The following is a 23,994-nucleotide window of genomic DNA, read 5'->3' as shown; positions in this document are numbered from 1 at the left end:
GGATATCGTGATACCATACGTCGCCAGCGTTGAAGGAATATCATGAATGTTTCATTGTTTTTCTGTTTGGTGTTGCAGACGTCTAGCATGGTTATAGCATGTTGAATGTTATAGGAGTATTGTGTTATGAATTTGTTAACCAATTCATCAAACGATCTGACAGGCGGTGTAATTTTGGATAACCATTCCATTGTTTGTCCTCCCAAGCTTCTTGGGAATAACCTCATCAGATAGGTGTCATCATGAGCAAATTCAAGACTCATGGTACAGAATTCTCTGACATGATCACGAGGATCACTTTTTCCATCGTATTTGTCAAATTTAGGTACGTCTGAGTTTGGAGGAAAAGGGATCATGTGCAATCTTCTGTCAAAAGGATAAGGACAAATTTCGTTTAATGAGTACCGCACTGTTGTCCCTTGTTGCATATCTTGCATTTGTCTTTGTAACATTTGCATTTGTTGAGTATAGGCAACCAAAGGCGCATTGTTTTGCTAAGGGAAAAGTTCTTCCCTTGTATTGATCCTGGGTTGAAACGGTGTATGGAACGGTATGTTTTGCTCAGGAATGTGTTGTCTTGGTGTATGTTGCTCCGGTATGTTTTGATCCGGGATGTTTTGTCTTGGTGTATGTTGTTCTGGTATGTTTTGATCAGGGATATCTTGTTCAGGGTCGCGTGCTTCCCCTTCCCATTGTCGTTCTTGATATTCGTAATGTTGAGGTCGCGTTCAAAGTTTTCAGGGAGTTTGACTCCTTTGCTTGTGAGCATGAGCAAGTATTTTTCTTTGTCATTTTCCATGAGCTTTTCTACAAGCTTTTGGAATGAAACACTTTCTTGGCATTCTTGAAGAAGCTCTTCAGAAATTTCAGTATCCTCTAGGTGTGGACCTTTAAAAGGATTTGATAACCTTCGATTCATATTAGATTCTGCTTGTGCCTCGCTTTGTTGATTTTGTTGAGAGCGAGTAACGGGCATTTTAGTAGAAATTTTCAGTGACGAAGGGGACAAAATCCTCTTCAATATGTTGCTCGAGGGTTGGCGGTTCAAGTCGGGGTGTGTTATAAGTGATACACTCGTCGGGCAAGAATGTCGGATTGATCCTTCCTCCACAGTTTATGATTTGATTAAAAGCGGATTTTTGCAAAGTTACCGGGGACGCGTCCCCAACCTGAAAACCCCCGTCCCCGTCCCAGGGACGTTTCGGGGACTTGTAGACGGCCAGGGGACGTTTCCCCCTGTCCCCAAATTGCCCTGTTTTTTGAGGGGACGTCCCCGAAACGGGGGGACGCCTGCCCTAGCTCTGGGGGACGTCCGTACGTCCCGAGGACGGCTGGGGACGGCTGGGACGTCCCCAATCCGTCCCGGGGACAGCCAGACGTCCCCCATTCTAAAGCCCTTAAAAAAAATAAAAAAAATTTAAAAAGTTGTATTTTTTATTTTTTATTTAAATTTTCTAATAGAAGCCCCTTATTAATTCAAATTGTTATTAAAAATTAAAAAAATTAAAAGATAACATTAATTAAATTTTAAATTTATTAATTTAATTCATAATTTTGACAATGAAACTATATGGCAGCAGTGTAGCCTTTGGGCATTTTGACACAAAGATTTAGAAAATCTCCAAACTCGGCGAGTCAATAGAAAAATAACACCCAACGCCTTTATTAAAGAATAAGTTTTTTTGGCCTCTCGGGGCGCTGCCCCTCAACCCCGCCCTATATCGTGACAGGGAGCGCGCAAGGGGCGCTGCCCTTTGACCCCACCTTGGGGGCATTGCCCCCAAACCCCCGTTGAAAAATATGGGGGGAAACTGTGTCGATAGAAGTAGGGAAAATTTAACCTCCGAGTCTATTGATATGCATATTGACAATGTGAATGAAATGAAATTCTGATTTATGAATGCATAATTGCATATTGTCTATTGAGTATTAACAATGTTGTATGTTCAGAATTTACATTCTAAAATGTTTTCAACTTTTCATAGTATCATACACATGCTATATCCATGTTTTATTGTTTTCATATGAATATAATGTATGTATGCATGCTTTATCCATGTTTTCATATGAACATTTAGAATTTTGAAATTTTCCTATATATTTTAAATTTTTCCTATATTTTATATAGCCGTCCCCTTTGTCGTCTCCCGTTGTCCCCAAATTTGGCAAAAAAATTTGCCGTCTCGGAAACGCGTCCCGCCGTCCCCGTCCCAGAAACTCAGGGTAACTTTGGATTTTTGACAATATGCCCTAGTTTTTAAAGGCTCTTTGTCAAATTCGTTGGATTTGTTTTGGATATAACGTTTGACGTGATGAAGGAATACTCGATGAAATTTGAAGAGTTGACGATTGATGTATAAAAACTTGTTTCTCTTGATAAATTTGGAAAAACTTGGTTGTTTCCTTAACGTGGTGTTACGATAAATATTCTTTCTTCTCAGAATATGGGGATTAGTCATGCATAAGTGATCAATGGTTTCCTTTGATTTGTTTTGGATTCAGTTAATCTTGTTTTGAATATTCAAGTTTTACTCTATCAAAGTGAAGGTTTAGATGCCCCTTCATGACAAAGCGTGTCAAATGATATGGATAAAGTCTCCCGATATGGAAACTTGATTTGACAACCTAAGGTTTTAAACAAATGTTTTTGAGATGAAATCCGTGAGATGATAAAGGACCCCTTTGTTACTTGTGATGACGTTTCCGGATTTTGATAGGATAGATATGTTTTATCGTGCGATCAGTTTTGGATTTTACAAAGTTTGTTTGACACAAACTTTGCTCAAGAAATAGTTTTTACAGCTTTGTTTTTGCTACTCTGTTTTGACGAAAAATGATGCTGATGAAAAGAGGCTTCCAAAGATGTTTTCTAAATTTTCAAAATTCCTCACTGTTTTGCCCCCTGTTTTTCTGATTTTGGTCACGCGCTAAAACAGAGACACGATGCGCTATCAAATTTACCTCACGCGCTAAATAAAGGACCACACACACTAGGCTGCCCCCTGCTACGCGCTAAAGTTTTCGACAGCTTAAATTTTGTTTTCTACCTGGCTCAAAAAGCTATGCGCTAGTATGGGTCTATGACGCGTTAACTGTTAAACCCTATGTGCTAAAATGTGACTCCTATGCGCTAAGTTGATGCTTCAACGCGCTATGCTACTTTCCAGATGCGCTAACTGTTTAACACTGTTTTGAAAATTTGGATAAAACGCTGTTGTTTTGACTGGACGCGCTAACTTTACGTTTTGATGCGCTAACAAATGTACCCTACGCGCTAAGAAGTTGTTCTCACGCGCTAAACTGCCTTGATTTTTCCTTTGGTTGGCTTTTTGCAATTTTCGGATTTGATTGTGAATTTTTCAGTCTTAATGGATGATTTTCTGAAGTAGTAAATGCAAGCACAACACAAAAAAGACAACCATTTTGCCTGATCTAACAAAAAGTGTATGTTCTGCGAGGATGTGTTCAAATCCCCAATGTTTTAACAGGTTTGGATACGAATAATACACTTCAAGAAGACTCTTTATTCAAAGGTCATAAATAACATCATAGCCCACTAGTCTCGATACTCCGTCAGCTCAAACAGCCGTGTCACCCCCTAGAGGGTGCTCGTTTTTTTGCCTTTTGCCAGAAATTAACTCAAAGTGAATTGCTTCACAATTGAGTAGTTATCTTGGGAGATATATGGTGAGTGATCTTGGGGGCGGATTCTTCCCCACCCTTGTACTATGATGTTATAAATGTCTGGTTACTGACTAAGCTCAAGGTTTCTATTTCTATGGTTCGTAATCAGGCTTCCTGTTCGGCCGTCAGTGATAAACTCCCTCAGGAGGCTTCCCAACCTTTAGAACAAAGGCTTTATGTATCTCGAGGATACTGGGGGAAGGCTAATCGTTGCGCGTAACCGTTGAAAAGGACTTTCGTCACTTTCCACTTTTGATTATAGTGGGTTGGAATACTTGGCGTCAAAGTCGTTTCCCACTTAGGTGGTTCCCTTCACACCGGCCATAAATGGCTTTAAGAGTTGATTCCAACTCCTCGGGAAGGCAGGCCTACTAAAGGATTTATTGCTTGAAGTAAAGCTTTAAGAGTGGTCTGGATTTTTGATCACCCAGTTAAGGGGAGAGCATATTCCTTCCACTTTCGAGACAAGGCAAACAATTTTTTCTTTTTAACTTTCAAGACAAATGATTTGCTAACTTCTATTGAGAGATGTTGCTCCAAAAAGCATGGTGTTAATTTTATTTTCCCCAAATCAGTGATTATTTAATCTAGGAAAATAATCGAGTCAACAAAGCAAAAGTTCGATTTTGGATAACAAAAGGAAACTGACAAAAGGGGAATAACTTCCCTCCTTCGATTGTAACAAAAGCTTTTAAGTGTGGTTCTTTCCTTTGCAAAAATTTTGAAATGAATCCTTTTATACACCAAAGGATGGTGAGGTTCTTTTTATAGCTAATTTTGCAAAAAGGAAGGTTTGTATGGTTCTTTTTAAAGCCCAAAATAAATTTTTCTCCTATGAAAGCAAGAAATTTTCTGATTTGTGGTTCTTTTTATAGCCCAAACAAAAACAAGTGAGTTCAATTTTAAGAATAAAAGAAGTTCAAAATTTTAAACTAACTTAACTAAGTTAGTGAAAATTCTAATTATCTTAATATTTTTAAAACTAAGCTCCCATCTGCAATAAAATTGTTAGAATCCTGCAAAAGGACAAGCCAAAAATGTTAGATGACGGGTGGACTTCAACAAGTCTAAATTTTACCCTCGGTTACAGATTTTAATTTTTTTTTTATTTCTGTCTATTTATGATGCACTACAGAACAAACTATACGCGCTACAAAATAACAGTGATGCGCTGAAATAAATCAGTGATGCGCTGAAATAAATCAGTGATGCGCTATGCTGTTTTCGAGATGCGCTACTCTGTGTTCCGGAAGCGCTGTTCTGTTTTTCTCCCGCGTCGAGACCTACAAGAAAAGGTTAGTATTATGATGCGCTAATAAACAGACTCTATGCACTAGATGATGGACCCAACGCGCTGAACAGTAAACCGGATGCGCCAGGCTGTTGACCAGATGCGCTAGGGAATGCTTTCCACGCGCTGATTCTCGTTTCCCGCGGACCTGCAAAAGTGGTTAAATTTAAAAACCGATTTGATATATGGAGTAATGCTCCACGGTGGGCGCCAAAAATGTATGCGGGAAAAGCGGGCCGATAGAACTCAATATGTGAAAAACGGAGCTGTATGGAGCCTTGCTCACACACCCACAGAACTTCTTGGTGCAAGCTACGGAGTCACGAAGTATGGCTCAACTTCCCAAGGATGGTTCCATGGTTCTCTATCTTGCACGGTCCCTCAAACCAATGTTTTTGCTCTCAGATCACTGAGCAAAATGGTTTAGGCATGCTTTTGTTGATTTTAAGATGAAATGCATCCTAAGCTATGCATGATCCTATAAATGCAATAAACTAGTTATAAGATGACAAGATTAGCAAACAAGACTATCCTAGCATGCTATATTTGTCTATGATTAAGCTAAATGATAAGGAACATACTCTAAATTTGCATATTTAGATTAATTCCTATTTAAAAGAGATAAATGATATTTAAAACTTGGATGGATTTTAGTATAAGTATGATGCTAAAGACTTGGATGATGAAAATGGAGGAATGAGAGCTCTATTTATAACAAAAATAGGGCAATGGATGGCCAGGATTGAAAGAGTTAATCAAGCGTTGAGTTTGAAAGTTGGGAATCCATGTTTGCAATTGGCACCAATGAAATGGTGACAAATGTCAACATAAAGCTGGTTGAGAGGAGATGTAAGAAGCATTAAATGCTTGAGAAGACCTCATGGTTACCCTAGAGGTTAAGGGTTAAGGTTAAGTTAGGGTTATCCATTGGATAAAGCTTTTACCCAAAGGATAAACTCTTGTGCAAAGGTTTAAGGATAACCATGGTCAAAACAATAAATGTTTGATGAGACCCTTGGGTTAGATGGAGGTTGACTTTATGAAAATTCTTTAACCATGTAAGAGGGTTGAGTTAACCATTAATGGTTATAAAGACTTTGGGGATAAATTTGTAAGAGTCCTTCCAAATTTGGGGGCATTCGATGAAGGCTTTAATGCAATTTGAAGACTTTACTCCAAATTTGAGAAGTGACCTCCTCAAATTTAGGGAAAAGGGATAATGGATGGGTTTGGGTTAATTAATTAGGTTTAGAAGAATCTAGAAGAGGTTAGAAAGAGGGTTAGGATGCAAGTGGGAGGTGTAGGATTTTGTAAGTGGGTGAAGGAAAATAGGTTTTAATTGAATTTAATTCATTTTGGTTGCAATTAAATAAATTAGATTTATTTAATTTAGGATAACTATTTTAATTAAATTTGAATTTAATTAAAAAATCGACAAGGGCTTTAATTGAATAAAATGAATTTATCCTATTTAATTGAGTAATTTACTTAATTAAATAGAGGAATACGGGTTATTTAATTAAATTAGATTTAATTAAATAGAGAAATGAACATAAAATATTCATTTAGGAATATGGTCATTTTTATACGTCTACACTATCTAACCGTAAGTCCCCTTTGTGTTTACAGCAAAACGCATCAAATTGTTGAGCTATCCTGTAGTCAAGACCTGACAATCGAAACCTTGAGGTCGTCCCCATTGATCAACTAAAACAGCATTAGGTATTTTCTTATCTCAAGAGAGGATAGGATACTTAGCATTCTATTCTGCGTTGATTGGAGAGAGTTGCAGCAACGCAACTTTAGCCATGTCAACATTCATCATGTCCTGACTTCTTGCAATATGCACAAAAAAGTTTCTCCTTATATGATTTCCCCTTAGGCGAGGATGTAGAATCACCTTGTTGTGGAGAGTATGATTGTGCTCTATCTTGTTGTGGCTTTGTCTTAGACTACTTTTGATTCTTGCCTTTTCCTTGATTGCTTTGATTCCCTTTTTCAGCCACCAAAGCTTGTGACTTTGAAGAAATGAGAATCCCAATCTTGTTCAACTTTGATTGCTCAAGTATCAACATCTCAGTGAATGCATCATATGATGGTGGAGTGTATGAGGCACCTTGAGCCAATTGATGGGTGTGAAAGCTAAAAACAAAGGCTACAAACTCTGATGGAAGCTTGTCCAACAAGTTGTAAATCAATTGAGCATCCTTCTTGTCAATGCCACAATCCTTAAGCTTTGCTCTTAGCTCATTTGCCTTCGTGACATAATCTTGGATTGTATCAAAATCCTTGGGATCCAATGTTGTGAGTTCACCATCAAGCTTGTAGCCTATAATCTCATCAACTTGACCATACAATTTCTCATAAATATCCCAAGCCTCTTTAACTATAGTACATTTCTCAATGTGAAAAATGAGGTCATTTGATACATACTTTATCAAAGTTCCAAAAGCCATAGAATTTTTAGTGAGCCATTCAACATGAACAATAGGATCAGCCTTAGGATCAAGTTGTGCTAATATTGTTCCATTTACATAATGAATGAGTCATTTTTTCATTAACTTACTCCATGCTTTAATTTTCCATGATCCATAATTATGTGGAGTTAAAAGTGGAAATTTTGGACAACCCATAGCACCAAAATAAAAAAACACAAGATATAGAGAAGAACAATCACACAAGACACCCCCCCCGCCCCCCAAATTCACTCAATCAAAGAACCCACCCCCAAAATGATGATTTGGCACTTAAAACTTAGTGCATGTACAAAGGGCCACTTGCAAAAAATGGCAAAGTGGACTTCTGATTTCAACTTTACAACTACCTCAAATAGACTATAAGAAACTCAAACAAATACTGCAAGTGATCTAGACTGAGATCCAATCAAACTACAAGTACCAAAAAAACCAAAAATGACCAAATACTAAAAGTACAATTTCTACTCAAAATGGTGAAAATTTGATAGCACCACGTGAAAGTAGACAAAAACCTATGCACTTTGAAAAAATGGCACCTAAAAGGAGGTCATATGAGCCTGAACGAAGCCTCTGAAGTTGTAAAAAATCAAGGATTGGACAGGTACAATTGTGAAAAACTAAAAATTCTGAAAAAATCTGTCTACCAAAAACAAAAAACATCACCACCACTGCAAAGAGCACAAAAAATCAGCCCAAATAATTAAAATTGCACTTAAAAAGGCCTCAAAATGACCAAGTTATGGGTCTCCAAAGTTGGACTGCAAAATCAAAAGCTCAATGGAGAGGGGGTTGAAAATTTTCAAAAAATGGCTGACGTCAACATCTAACAGGCTTAAATTTGACGCCTATCTACCTGTCAAAAGAACTTCACCCCCTACTGCGTGGCACATATGTACTATACGAACGTTGATGTGGTGACGATGACTAGGATTTCATACAGTGCAGTCGTTGATGTGTCAGTCTAATGTGGTAGGACGTACAGATGACTGGGTAGCTAACTGGTTTGTACGGCTGCCTAAGTGGGCTAATAAGGTGTTGCCACATGGTGTATGGACATCGAGGTGGCCAATGTCTATGTGTCTACATGTCGACTGACTCGAACGATGACTGGTCGTCCTTATTGCTGCATTGCAAACTACGTTGGCCAGTAGGAAACGACCACGTGTCCTTGCGTCTGAGTAAAAAAACTCAGTGTGGTGCAGTGCAAGGCTGCCACGTGTCCAATTCACTAGAGTGTTCGCAAATAGGTTCCCGCAACGTGGCTTTGTGGACGGAGGTTGCAGGTCTTGGCGAATAGATGGCGAACACATGGCGGGATCAAGTTGTTGTCCGATTGGTGAGAAAACCAATGATGATTTCCAAATGTCGGCGACAGTAGTGCTGAGGCCGTTGACAGAGCATCCCAGATGGTGACTAAGAAAGGGATGCGGGGGTTGGCTGTGCATAGGGTGGACAATGTCGGCAAAGAAATCGGCGGGAAAACTGCAACAGTTGTCAGAAACAGTGGCCATAGAAATATAAAATATGCAATATGGTATCGGGGGGGAATAACCCACCATAAAAACTCTTTTTTAATTTTTTTTATTAAAAACTTTACAAATAATTAAAAAAATTGCAGATAATAAAAATTTGAAAAATGACAAAACTACATAAAAAAAATTATTTTTGTTTATTTTTGTTTTTGAAAAATAAATCTATATAGTATACCTAATTGGCTAATTTTTTCCTCCAAGGCTCCAAAATTGATTTTCATCAAATATAAGCAAATTTATACTGAAAATTCATAGAAATAGCCTCCTAGACACAAAAGTGAGGTCGGAATTGTTGTAGGATGCCCCCAAAATGTGCAGCTCCTCAAATCTAAAATGGATTGCTCCAAAATGTCTCCAAATAGACTACTCAATGAAGCCTCAATGGCTCTAATACCATGTAAGAATTTGTCAAATATAGCCAAGATCTAGAGTACAATGAATAGCACAATAAGAGAGAGAAAAGATTTAATAAGAATAAACTGTATTCTAATCAAGATGCAAATACTATCAATTGGATCATTAAGTATAATGTAAGATGAGCCTTTTTATAAAGGCAAGGCCATATGGATATGTGAGCACACAAACATGACATGTGGCTCAACGAGAAACAAGGGTAGGTGGAAGTAGGTAGGAGAGATAATAAAATATTCCACAAGAGGTGGATCACCCATCGAAGGTGAAATGTAACAACAAGATAAGATCACAAAAGGTAGAATTTCTCCTACAAGCAACTTCCCTATGTGTCTCATATGCAAACTACTATGAAATGCATTTCCCTAAGTCAACTTAAGTAAAGTGTGATTATGAGACATAAATTACACCAACAATTAGGAATGTTTGATATTAGGGTCATAAGATTAAATAGAATATTAGGGCCCTAACAAAAGGCCATCCACAAGACATGTGATTCTACATAGGCCAATATCATTCGTATTGAGTAGAAAAAGTTTGCTACGCCTAGGGGTTATTTTGAGGAGGCCAAGATAGACAAGGAAACTATGACATAGGAGGACCCACTTTTTGTGGTGGAATATGCATGGGCTGACTTTTTTGACTACCTCTCTAGCAATTTGTTTGCTATCTCTGGTTTTAAGTTCTTTTGGTACTGAGAGGAACTAGTCTACTTATAGGCTCATCAACTCCATTAAGAAGAACAACCTTAACACTAGGAGGGTAGAGAAGCTTAGGGTTGTACACGGTGTCTTGTGTCTCATTAATAATGACACACTTATGTGCAAGGAAAGTTTAGCATCATAGTGGGATGTAGAGCTAGAGTAGCCAACACAAGTTGATGATGCTAGACACATAGGGCTGGTTGGTATTAATTTGGAGAAGCTTGAGCATGTGGAGTCCAGCAATTCTAGTGATGAGGATTTGGGGATGATTAGAGGGCTCAATTCACTCCATTTTGTTATTTTAGCATTTGTCACTGCAATCATCATTATGAAATTTTGAATATAATATAAAATTTGAATTCAACATTTTCATTGCTAATGTTTATTTCAAAATTCAAATGTGTAATGCAATCATTGCAAGGTGTTAACGATTTTAAAGTTTATTGTTTAGTAGTTTTACCAGTTTCCCAAAGTTTCATTTGTAGTTCTTATATATCTTTTCATTACTGTTTTTTCAAGTATTATATGTATTTGTGCCACCCTGCTGCCATTCCAAAATTTAGGCCCTTGGTCTTGTTGTGATGTTTTCACACATCGCCCCATTCCAGATGGGGAACACCTACATTTTAGGCCCTCTTGGTCTTTTGGCTTTCGTTTTTGGGTCTTTTCACAACTGTCTCATTAGTCTTTCGGCTTTGCAAGTGTTTGGGGGTTAAATTGATCAAGTCTTCTTTTCGTTTGAGTGAATTTGGTGAAGTCTAGGGCTTGTATTGTCAATTTTAGGGTTTCTGCCTTTGGTCCTAGATTTTACGGGTTTCTATTAGGGTTTTGGAGAACCAAGCATACAACTGGTATCAGGACCCTTCGAGGAACCTCCCAATAAAATTTGAGTGAAAACGGAGCAATTTTCTATTTTTAGAAAATTCCTATTTTTTAGGGATTTTATTGAGTCCCAGAATGTCTTCATTTTGCCAAAAATCAAACTTACTATTTTTAGTAAGTTTCTATTTATACTAAGTCATTACTGTGTCCTGTTTTGGGGTCTAACGCTGACGTTTTGAAAGTTTCTATTTTTGGAAAGTTTATTTCTAGCAAGACCATTCTAGCAAGGTGATGAAGATCAAGCATCCATGACTACTTCCGATTCCGGAAAGTCAGAAAGTCAGAAAGCAGTCAAAATGGCTAAGTGTTGGCATCGAGTCTTGAAGTGGAAAGCTCAAAGAATCATCCAAGTCTGGAAAGCAACGTGAAAATGCTTCAGCAAATCAATTTGACATCCAAGCCAAGAAGAGGTCATGGCACCAAACTAAGGGAGTCAAGGAAGAACTCCAAAGTGTGAAATTCCTCCTTCATGGTCAAAATTCGCCCAAGAAGGTCAAAGGGCGCCAAAATAAAGTCTCCATGGATAGCATGGAAATTGCCAAATTCCTCCTCACCACCAAAAATCCGCCCAAGAAGGTCAAAGGACGCCAGAATGAAGTCAACATGGAAAGTTTGAAAAATTGTGAATTCCTTCACCTCAGTCAAATTCCGCCCTACTCCTCAGGAGGGCGCTAAATAGGAGAAAGCATGGAAGGAAGGACAAATAGAGAATTCCATGACAAGGTCAAAAATCCGCCCAAGAGGGTCATAGGGCGCCAAATTCAAGGTATGGTGGATAATTCAAGCAAAGTATGAATTCCTCCTTCAGTGTGAAATTCCGCCCTAGCACTGTGGAGGGCGCCAAATGGAAGTCTCATGAAGGATTAAACATTCAATGAAATTCCTTCTTCAATGCAAGTTAGCACCCAAGATGAAAGGAAGGCGCTAGGAGTGAAGTGTCATGGAAAATGGACAAAATTGTGAGTTCCTCCTACTAGGTGATATGGCGCTTGGACACTATGAAGAGCGACAGATTCAAGAATTCTAGGAATGCGCAAGGAAGTTAGTGAATCCTTGACCAAGTCCAAATATCGCCTGGAAGTAAAGGAAGGCATCAAATTGAAGAATGCTTGGAAGGAAGGAATGAAGTGTTCAAGGAAAGTTTGAAAAAGGTGTGCGTTCCATGACCAAAACAAAATCCGCCTAGTAATGATGGAGGGCGCCAAAATAGACATTCCATGGAGAGCATGGAAAATGCAAAGTTCCATGCACGGTGAAAAATAGCACCCAAGAAGTACACAGGGCACCAAATAGGAGCCATGGAGTTCATGAAATTAGTGAATTGCTCCCTCCTAAAGAAATTGGGCCCATGCCAGGTGAATGGCGTCAAACAAGGGTGTCCTTGGAAAGCATCAAAAAAGTAAAAAATCCTTGCCTTAAGGAAAATTCCGCCCTAGGCCTAGGAAGAGCGCTAAACTCACACCATCATGGAGGATTCACGAAAACATCAAAATTCCATGCCCTACGAAGAATTGCGCCACGCATCAACGAAGGGCGCCAAAGTAAGAGTGCCTTGGAATTCATTGAAAACTTTAAAATTCCCTCTCTGAAGTGCAGATAACACCTAAGGAAGAATATAGAGGCCAAACAGAGGTATCCATGGAGAACATGAAAGAAAGAATTTTATCCATCAAAATTAAAATCCTATGCCCACTCAGGAAAATTGAAAATTCTTCCAAGGCTTGGAAGTAATGAATTCCACCATGAAGAGTGAATTCCACGCTCAGGATTGAAAACTCAAAAAAATTGGCTAAGGCATGAAGAATTTCCTTCCTCAAGGGTAAGGAACAAACTTCTTTCCAAAGGAGAATTCCTTCACAACATGAATTTCACGCCGAGATGAATTGAAGGTTAAAAAAGCAATTTCTAAGGCAAGGAAGGAATCAGGGATGAGCTGAATAAGAAATTTCCCCTTGAGAAATTTTTTGAAAAACTCCATTCTCGGGCATCAAATCACATCCAAATTTGAAAATTTTCATGGATTTGGATTCGTAGGAGAATTCTCTCCCTCCTGGACTTGAAACCCTAATTTGTGGAAAATTTCTAAAAAATAGGAGATGGTGAAAATTGATGGAAAACCTTCTTCAAGCAAGGAAAGTTGAGGAGACTTCAAGAAAATTCTTCTTGAATCGAATTTTCCTTCTCCAACAATTCCAGATGGGCAGAAGCGGATATACGATAGCGGGGTCCACTTGCATGGCGAGGATCTATTGAACACATGGCAGTAGAGTGGCGCATTCATTATTGGAATATTTGACCAAATGGTGACCCAATCATTGCATGTTGAATTTATGGCAGATTCCTTTTGCATGCAGCCGCTGCATGTGGAAATGATGGAGAATTTATGATGTAATGGGGTATTTTTGCATGGATGAATATTCAACACATGTTGGGCGAATTTGAAAGAGGTGGTACATTTTAATGCGCAATGGATGTTATTTTGGGTGCCATTTTTGGCAAGATTGTAATTAATTGTATATGGGCTTTATGGGGTATTTATTGCGAATTCCCACCTTGTTGCATCTTGAGTGGAGAATCTTTCAAGGAAGGGTTTGCATGTAATCAAGGCCTGAGGTCTATATAAAGGGGTGACCCCCCTCATTTGTAAAAGGAGGGAGACTTGTATGAAATTGTTGCGATAAGTTTTTGAGAAAATAATAGTGAAACATTGTTCTCTGATGGTGTCCACTTAAGTTATTTTTTCAAAACTTGCATGGTTTCACCTTCCTCGCTTAGAGTAGAATTTTATTTTCTCAGTTGTTAGATAAAGTGCTTGGATTTCAATGGAGAATGTAATGGTGCTTGATGAATTTCCATGGTTCATACTTTTTGCATCTTGTTGATTGTAAGTTGCAGTGTAAAGTTAGCCTGAACCCCCAAATTTGTGCTAAGTTCGATTGTGAATGGTCGTTTGGATTCCGTCGTGTTGGGTATTCAAATGCACTTTCTCAATATGAAAATCCTTCAACATCCTCAGAAGATTGCACCGGTTCTTGTGGAGTTGTAGTTTATCTTGGCGAAGCAGAGCTTGGTTTGTTTGGAATTTGTCCACCAAAGCATTAACTGTTGATATCATGGTCCTTAGGAATAGATTTAGATCTTTCTGAACCCTTTCCCCTTTAAATTCATGTTCATTCCAGCTGAGTCTGTGCAGAAGCAGAAGCATCGCAGAATTGCCATATCTGATGATGGAGTTCTAGCCAGAACAAATAAGTGAAAGAATGATGCAAACGTAAGGCCCCTTGGATTACCAACAATCACATCAACCAACTGAGTCACGTCCGTAGCATAAAGGAACCTTGGAGTGGATTGTTTGAACTTCTTGCAATCTTAGCATGCAATCGCACTTTTATCAAGAGAGAGTGAAGTGACCATTAGGCAACTTTATTCTGTGTTCGACGTAGTCATAAAAAGCACGTCAACGGAATTGGCACTAGAAGGAGGGCTGAATACGCGGACTTTATATAAATAACGATCAACATGCATATTAAAAGTTAAATCCATTTTAAGATCAACCCCTTTGTAGATTATTTGTGTGCTTAAACAACTATAAGAATTAGATCTTTTTTATACAAAGAAATGACATGATAAATTGCATGCCTGTGATGATTTGTGTTGGTTATTGAGAGACAAGTCCTAAGATGCTACAAAAGAAGGATCTTTGAAGCAATGAATGTCAACTCAATTAACAAAAGGAGAAAAAACAAAAAACTGAATACACGCTAGGGTGTTGAAGAGTAGAATAATAACTTCATGAAATAAAATGCTTCTGGTTGAAATTATATAGAATTTTTTGCATCAACATTTCAGACTACACTTGGTGAGTTTGCTACCCATGTTCCCAATGATGGATCACAAAGTATGATCCAGAACATTAATGCAAATAACTCCACAATTTCAACTAGAATCATTTTGTTACATTACATTGACTGTGGAAATATTATATCATTAATAGAATAATAAAATAGGTCCCCATAAAGGATTAGAATAATTTTTTTGAGTGACATTTTTTTTGCAGTGTCTAAATTTGACACTTGCAGGAGATATTCTGATGTCCTGGGACATCACAAGGTTGGCAGGCCGCACACTGCCCTCCTCCACCCCCACCTTAGGGAGAAGTCCCAGGGATGTCCCCAAAAATTTTAATTTTCTTTGCTGGGAAGGAGACATCTATCCCTGTCCCCAGTACTGCCAAACAACCCTGGGACAAATACAGTCATACCCACAGAACACTGATATCTATGCAAATTTTGTTATTCAAAATTTTGTCCAAAACTAAACAGAATACTGCAGTAAAATCCACTTTTCCAAGCAAATTTTGCTAAGGCATTATAATAAGAACTGAGTTTATAATTGTGAAAAGTCAACCAAATGATAAGAATTGTACTTACTGAAGCAGCGCCTGCAAGGATTTCAGGAACTTCATATGATACAGTAACCTGCGATAACAAATTGACCTCAGCTCCAAATAAAATAATATATAGAACCTTCAAACAGAGGCATGCATGTTGTCAATACTACTTAGTAATATGTATCAACTTGGTTAGCAGAATATCATAATATACAAATTCATGACACTAATAAAAATTGTTTGTATAACAGGTAACCACTCGAATTATCCATATGATGCAACTCACTTCTATTCCACATGAAGATGGCCCTCTAGGATAAAAGCGAACAGCTCCTCTGCGTTCAAAAACAAAAACCTCGATCAGATGTCCTATGTTTAGTTTTTTAGAAATTCATACATTCTACTGTTAGCTTCCGCACAAAATGCATTAATAATAGAATCAAGTACTAATAAAATTTACTGAGTTGACATTTTCATATAAGTTTCAAAATTTTATTATATAACTCAAAGATGAAAAAATCTTAATCGGCAATAAATCTTTTGGCCGAAAATTTTTTAAAAAATCGGGAATCAGCAAAATATTGGGAAAAAATCAGGCAATAAATCGGCAAATTTATCGAACATTTGAAAATATATAATTTCTTAAAATATTAGCAACGTAACATTCCAACCAGCTATTCCAAAAAAACAATATTATAATAAATTAAAAAATATTACATTTTAAATATGTTTAAATTTAATTTAAATATTAATATATATAAAAAAAAAAAAAAAAACTAAAATTTATATGTTATATCATTGTATTATAAGTAAAATTTAATTTGAATATTTTATTTAAATTTAAAAGTATTGTTAATGTATAACGGAAAAATATATTACAATTAACATATGAAATAATTTATGTACTATAATTAAAAATCTAATTTAAATATTGAATAAAAAATAAAATAAGAAAAATCAGTTAGAAAACATAATGTAAAGATATTTAATTTTATTTAAAACAAAAGACTTGAAATATAAACAAAACCTACCTTGTCGTGGACAAACGTGGTCATTGACTCACTGACAGGACAACGGATTTGCAGGAGAGGAGTCACAGTGAGATTCAAAACAATTTTCCTGCTCGAACACACAGTCGCATTACAGAGATATCACCACATCGACCGCCTAATAGAACACAACTACCGCAGATTAAATGCCAGAAAATCGTCTTGTTGCATCAAAAAACAAATCGCTTTTTTAAGACGCGATTTTTAAAGATTTTCTCGCAATTTTATTGCGATTTTTTTCCTGCGAAAATCACGATTTTTCTGCAGATTAAATCGGTAGGACAAATGACTCCCGATAAATCGCGATTTGCAAGATTTTTAGCAGATTTTTTCTTCCTCGATATAACTGGCTTAGAAACATATAATGTTACCATTTTTCATGTAAATGATGAGTGCCACCTGATAAAGTTTTTTTATTTCTTGCCTCCACTTTTATTGTAGAACACTTCCAGGATTTCTGTGCAAGAGTTCAGAAGTTCAAGCATTTGGAGTCTTTCTAGGCCTGTCTTTAGGGGGAAATATTTGAGAATTTTTGCTTCAAGTTAAATCGACAAAGGATTTTCCTAATATATAAGATAAATGATAAACCTTTGTATTGGACTCTATTCCTAACAACATTTAAAATATCTCTTTTCTAAACCAAAAACTCCTTCTCTATTTCATGTCTGACAAAAACTCCAAAATCCACATTTATCAGATTTGAAGCAGAGTTCTAATATTCATTATAAATAAGTGTAAAAGACAGTGTGCAAGATTCTGTTGGAACAATAAAAACTGAAACGAAGACAAGTCCAAAAATTTAATAGAGGACAAATATTAATCAGTTATAATGTGATAACTAGAAGGTTTTTGTTTTATTTAATCAGTTAAATAGTTCGAGGTGATTTTTATTAACTATATCAAAAGTGAATTGCAATATTACATTGAGATTTCAAAGCAACACAAATGCTACACTAAGACACCCAATCTAGTTTGAGACATTCTATACAACAAATTGGGGGAAAGAAAATTAGAAATCATATAAATGTCCACAACCAACCAAAATACGTAAATGGGACTCAAATTATATCCATTTACAAGAGAACAGCAGAAGGAAAGAAAAGAATCATAGCAACTACAACAATGAGTACGACTAAGGCCCAAAACAATGAAGCAAGGAAAATACAAGAGGAAGCAAATAAAGGAAGGTAACCCTGGCCATAGAATGCATCTATTAAAATAAATGAAAAGCTGACTTGATGGAGCATAAAAAAAAATAGGGTAAAAGATGGTGAAAAAGCCAAAAGTGAAAATCAAGACAGAAAACTCACACAATCATATGTTTGTATGTCATGTCTCATTTTTAGTTAATTTGATTTTATCGATAAATCGCTCAATTCAAATAAAATAAAATAATTCATTTCTTGTAAGGCCTTTAGGGCCGACCTTGTTATGTAACTTGTAACTTTTAAATTTTGAGTATAGACACCCATTTATGATTAAGCCAATGGTTTTGAAGAGTTATTTTAATTTGTTTTCCCTCCAAAATCAGACATGGGGGTTTGGGCACCCAAGCTTGGGTTGCAACATATTAAACTTGTAACATTTCCATTTGGGAAATCATTTCATCTTATGCATATTTATCTTCTAGAGAACTTTGTGTTCAAGTATCCTTCTGTAGACGAAACCCATAGAGGATTGTGGCTTGTAGATGAAAACCCCTTGATTCAAAGGGCATTCTCATTCAAGGATTGCATCGGAGCTTCACAGATTTGCAAAACATTTAACCTATTCAATGTGTCTTCATTTGTTGCAGGTTGTAGGTGAAGTGTAGTTGTGTTGTGACGTTTTCACACATCGCCCCATTGCAAATGGGGACCCCTGCCTTTTTTGCTTTTTAGGGTTTGTTTTCTAGGTCTTTTAGGGTTTTGTCAGTTGGCCTTTGCATTTTGAGTGTCGCCCAGGAGATCACATGGATAGCAGGTCCGGCTTGAGGAATGTCCTAGTCCTGAAATGTGGCTAAGTCTGGAATGTCCTGATCCTGAAATTTGATTAAGTCTGGAAACTGAAAAACCTCCAAAAACTAGATTTTGCAATAGAACTCCTGGAGGTCTGAAACCACTCTCAAACATCCTGAAAGTATATATGGAATATAACTTAAAGTATAAGTCACTTATACTTAAATGTTATATTCCATAAAAATTATCCTGATAGAGAGTTCAAAAAGTCAAAAGCGCTCATGTCCTTCACTGAGGATCCAGAGCGCATTTCGCTCTTGTCCCTCTCCACAGGACCAAGGCGAAGCGCTCCTATCCCTCACCAAGGGACCAGGGCGAAAAAGACTTATTTGAGTCATTCCTGGCCTTGTTTGGTCAAATTGAAACATCAAAGGCATGGAGGACGAAATGAACATGATAGAGCATCCAGACTTGATCAAAAACGATGAAATGATGGAGTTTTTGTCTAGAAAGGTAAAAGCGCTCCTGTCCCTCTCTGAAGGACCAGAGCGATTTTCTTTATATGCACAATTTCAGACCTTTCTTGGACATTAACTTTTATTCATAGCGTGAAACAAGATGATATCTTCCTTAGCCAAGGAATTTCGAGATGAAAAGTGAGACAATTTGGCTTAGAGGGCAAAAAGTGCTCCTGTCCCTCACTGAAGGACCGGAGCTTGATTTTCAAATTTGCACTGTTTTTGCAGGATCAAGACAATTTTACGATTTGAAGAGGTCAAGGGAAGCATGTTTTGTCCATTGAATATAATTTAAGTGGTCCACAAAGGAGGAAATCAACCCAGATGACAAAAAGTGCTCCGGTCCCTCACTGAAGGACCATGGCGTTTTTTCAAGTTTCTCCTCTTTGTTTGAGATTTTATGGCAAAACTTGACTTGGATAGGAGGGAGCAATGATGTTTTATGCCTTAGACGCGATTGAGGGTTTAAAAGACAAGGAAATACACCAAGATGTAAAAAGTGCTCCTGTCCCTCTCCAAGGGACTAGAGCGATTTTCCAAAAAGTGCTCCTGTCCCTCTCCAAGGGTCCAGAGCGATTTTCCAAAAAGTGTAAATTTCTTGCAAAGCCAAGGCAAGTTTGTGATTGAAATGAATGGAAGAAGACATGATTTGCCCATTGAAGATAATTTGGAAGGCTAGTAGAGGACGGATAAGCTTGAAATTGCAAAAGTGCTCCTGTCCCTCTCCAAGGGACCAGGGCAAAAAACATGTTATCTAGCTCTTCTCGCCAAGTTTAGACAAATCAAGGTCAACAAGCAAGTTTGAAAAGATGTTTAAAATGCTTCGAGGTGGAATTGAGATGCAAGAGTTGCAAATTTTGATGACAATTGGCAAAAGTGCTCCTGTCCCTCTCCAAGGGACCAGGGCGAAATTTTGAATTCCCTCATCTTGTAGTGAAAATAGGCCAAGTGTTGGATATGAATGGAAAACAAGTGATTTTCTCCACCCGCCTGAAGAGGTTTTAGCTTAGAAAGGTGAAGGAGTTTGTTTGAATCAACAAAAGTGCTCCTGTCCCTCTCTGGAGGACCAGGGCGAAAATGTTATTTAATGCATATTTGTCACTGACTTTTCTATTTTGTTTTGTGCAGGGTCTCCCGAAGTGATAATTGGACATGACTTGATACTTTTGAAGATTTTGAAGGCATGAAAATGGTGAATTTTGAAGGTTAAAGGGAAAAGTGCTCCTGTCCCTCACTGAAGGACCAGGGCGATTTTTACAAAACCAATAATTTCCCTCCGAGATTATGCTAAGGCAAGGTTGTGCGAGATAGGAAGGATCTTCTAAAGCATGGTGAACAAAGACTTGACTTCAAAATTTGAGAATCCTAGCCTAAAATACTAAAAGTGCTCCTATCCCTCACTGAGGGACCAGGGCGAAAATGTCCTAAGGCACGTTCCTTCTAAAGATCAAGTGAATTAAATGCAAGACTCCAATCAAAAATGCCATTTTAAATGCCTAGATGAAGTTTTGAACGTGAAAATGAGGAATGCAAGGCCTAGATTGAGAAAAGTGCTCCTATCCCTCTCCAAGGGACCAGAGCGAAGTTAATGGCATTCATTATTTTTTAACCATATTTGGGCAATAATATCCTCCAAATCGCATTAGATGCCAAATTGCTAACTTTGGAATATTTGAAAAAATTAATTAAATTGGCATTTAATAAATTGATTTTAGGCCTTAAAAAATCGAACTTTTATTGTGAAGGCATTTAAAATTATTTTTTTTTAAATTAAAAAATTAAATGTGGAGCGCACAAGGCATTATTTGCCTTTTTTTGACAAGTCGGCCTACTCCTTTTGAGTTTTTATTTATTATCTCAGCTTTTTGCTAGGTCGGCCTCATGGGTAAGTGGAAGGTGAGCGCTCTATATATTGGAGGTGTTGTTTCACAATTCAAATCATTCAATCATCCTTTCAAGTGCGAAATTGGAGAGCAATTTGAGGAGCGAAATCCAAAGGAGTGGAGCGAATTTCTACTAAGTGTGGAGAAGCTTGTGGAGGGCGAAATTCATCTTGAAGGCTATTGGAGAGGCGTATTTCTTGCTAGTTTGGAGGATAATTTCCAGATTTTTTGAAGACATTTTAAGGCCAATTTCCAGATCTTGAAGAAGCTAGTGGAAGGTGGAGTTCTTTTCCAAGCTAAAGGAGGTGCATTTTATCCAAGGGAGGCTATGATCTACACTTTGCCTAGCGAAATTCATCTATTTTTGCATCATTTCTTAGAGTTTAATACTCAAAGGAAGGTATGAAGAATTACTTTTTTGAAGTTCTTATTCAAGACTTATTGTGATCCCATTGCAATTTTGTAAAGTCTAAGTCTTGAAGATCCAAATTCCATTCATTATTAATTTGAAAATGTGTAATTCTTGATATATCATGACTTTTTCAAATTAATATATTAAGTTTTACCTTTGAAAGGTCTTAAATTTCATACTTTAAGGTTTGATGCTCAAAAGACTAACTTTAATATTTTGTGTAGGCATCAAATGGAGATCCCGGAGTTGGAAAATCAAGCCAGATCAAGGACGGTCTCCTCCAAGAAGATCAAGCAAGGACAAGGGTGACCTCATCCAGTCTAGCATCGACAAGGATGGCTTTCTTCAATCAAACATCAACAAGGACGACCTCTTCCAGTTCAGTATTCCAAGGCGAGGTACATCAACATCCTGCACATCAAGGACACAAGAAGTCAGAGCAAGGGTTCGTTGAAGAAGCAGATAGTTCCAAATGAATTAATTGAAGCTAACTTCTCAACGTTACCAAATTGAGTATCAACCAAGTGTCAAATGAGGTGGCATCCCAGTCATCACTTCTGCAGTCGGATAGGTCAACCTCAGCGTGTCCAGATTCAATGTACCTAACTTATGGAAGGTGGCACAAACTCCGATGTACCTACCCCGACTATTCATTGGTGGAATTTTCCAAAGAGGACATGTGTCCAAGCAATACAATTATTTCATTGGTCAAGCATTAAATGTTATGTAATGGTTGTAACAAACCCTAATTAGGGTTTTCATTGTTGAATCTTGGCCATTGATCTCGAATTGATCTAAGCCATCGAATTGTATTATGGGCACTATATAAGCCCCGACTCTTCATTTTGTAAAGGCATATAGAAGCAGTTAATAGAAGACAGATAGAGAGTAGTTAGAAGGTGATTAGCTAGTTGATAGAATAGCAATTAGAGTAGAGTAGAGAGAGAAGGCAAAGATTGTTGCCAAGATGTTGTTGTAAAAGACTTGTAACTTCATTGAAGAAATGGTGAAATTTATGGGTCGATTCGACAATTTGCATGGTCTCTATACTGCTCATATTTGATTTCGTGTTATTAGATGAGTGGAAGAAATGTGTTTGATTGATGGTGAAATTCGTATATCCATACTACTAGCAGTTTGTTGATTGCAGACTTGCCTTGTGTAGTCAACTGGAATCATTCAGCTTAAGCTTAACTTCAATTGTCGCTTCTTCATTGATATGCATCAACTTGATGGTGTCTATGCCTGCAGTGATGATTTGAACATCATAAAGCTTTCCTTCGAAGATCGCACTAACCTTGTGGAGATGGTCCTGGGATGTCAAAACAAGACCTAGTTAGAATTTCATCAAAGATCAATCATTGCTCCTACATTCCTTAGTATTAGGATTAGATTCTTTCCTCACCCTCATCTTTTTTTTCTTTTTCAAATCAAAGCCAGTAAGAGCCTGTGTTCCAGCAATATTCAAAGCAGATCAGACGTTCAATCATCAAATGTAAGTCCCCTTGTGATTCCAGCAAATCACATCATACCACAAAGAGCTTATCCACACGTAGAGATCCTACATACAAGAACCTTGAAGTCATCCCGATTGATCCTTTTCGCGACATCTTCAGCATTCGGAGGCTTTATTCAAGAGAGGATAAGGTACCCTTGGGTATTTTATTCTGTGTTTGATAGTGTACAAAATACACATCAACAAGTTGGAATGCAGTATTTGTGTCAGTTTGCTGTTGTGTTGTTTGTTGTTCTAGGATTCCTTGCTGCTGTTCTATTTTGTGTTTCTAATCCTTTCCAAGAGCTAGGAATATCAAACTTTGTTGTGGAGAAGAATGGAGAGTTTTCCATGCTTTGTTGGCAATGTGCATCTCAAATATGATGTGAGTTGAGCATTGTTAGTTTTTGTCATAAACTCCTATTTTTACTACTACTCTTGATGGATTTATTGTTATTTTAAAAATATATATTTCTTCTTTGTCATAAATTAATTATATGGGCAATGTCAACTAATAAATAATAGATAATAATGATGATGACCACTTACCATGTTGTGTTGATGAGGAAGTTTGCACTTCTGTCAACGCAAATAAAATTTACTTAAGTACATCCTATCCTCAACATCTAACTGACTCTATCAATCTTCCCAATCTTGTGAAGAATTCAGTTCTAACTTCTGGAATACTGAAATCATCACGTTCTGCACATACCATTGGATTGGGCACATACCAAAAGAAGATTTTCTCTTGTAGTGCTAACTCCACCTGTTGTGCGTTGCACACGCTCCCTGTCACCGACAGGGTCCCCTTTCCTGTTTTGAGCTTTCGATCGTTGTCCTGAGGTTCCGAGCAGAGTTTCTCGTGTCTCTTCGAGCAAGTTCGTGACCGATCCGTAAACTGATTGACGTTGAAGTAATGAACCGATGAGTCCTCCTGACTAGTCTAGCTCTCGGGCGTGAACGCCAAGAGCTTTGTCCGAAATTTTGAGAATCGCCTTAGATAGGCGTAAGGTGGTAGGAATTGGCGGATCCCGCCAAGCCAGAGCTGTGAGGCCAATTGCATAAGGTTTGTCACCCGACCTTTGTAAGGTTTGGGCGAGAGATGATTTTCGCCTGCTGATGAAAGATCGAATTGCCCGGCCAAGTGCCTTAGTATTCTGATGCCTCCTAAATCCAGATTTGTGGAACCTGGCAAAAGGCTAGTAGGAGGTTCGACGTTCCGTGCAAGTTTTCAAAATTGTCTAAGGGGCGAAAATTTCAAAAACGGATGCTCCCTACTTGGTCCGAAAACAATGCAAAAGTTCTTTTAAAATGTTGCAAAGATAGCTC

At 37.6% G+C, this 23,994-nt stretch overlaps 1 protein-coding gene across 4 annotated transcripts in view; it reads right to left on the bottom strand.

Annotated features, from left to right (window-relative positions):
- Positions 1 to 23,994, bottom strand: part of LOC131063576 (uncharacterized) — a 162,765-nt gene that overhangs the window by 76,343 nt on the left and 62,428 nt on the right. For 3 of the 4 annotated variants that reach the window (XM_057997433.2, XM_057997436.2, XM_057997435.2), the window contains exons 5-6: positions 15,658 to 15,706; positions 15,412 to 15,459 (exon numbers count right to left, since the gene is read on the bottom strand). In XM_057997433.2, the coding sequence (XP_057853416.2) occupies positions 15,412 to 15,459; positions 15,658 to 15,706 (97 nt within the window). Of the gene's footprint in view, positions 1 to 15,040; positions 15,222 to 15,411; positions 15,460 to 15,657; positions 15,707 to 23,994 lie in introns of those variants that run through there. The other variant, XM_057997434.2, reaches the window with a different exon arrangement.

The sequence above is a fragment of the Cryptomeria japonica genome, chromosome 4 (assembly GCF_030272615.1).
Source record: "Cryptomeria japonica chromosome 4, Sugi_1.0, whole genome shotgun sequence".
Lineage (NCBI taxonomy): Eukaryota > Viridiplantae > Streptophyta > Pinopsida > Cupressales > Cupressaceae > Cryptomeria > Cryptomeria japonica.
The sequence above is the reverse complement of the archived record's forward strand: the minus strand, read 5'-3'. Positions and strand labels throughout refer to the sequence as shown.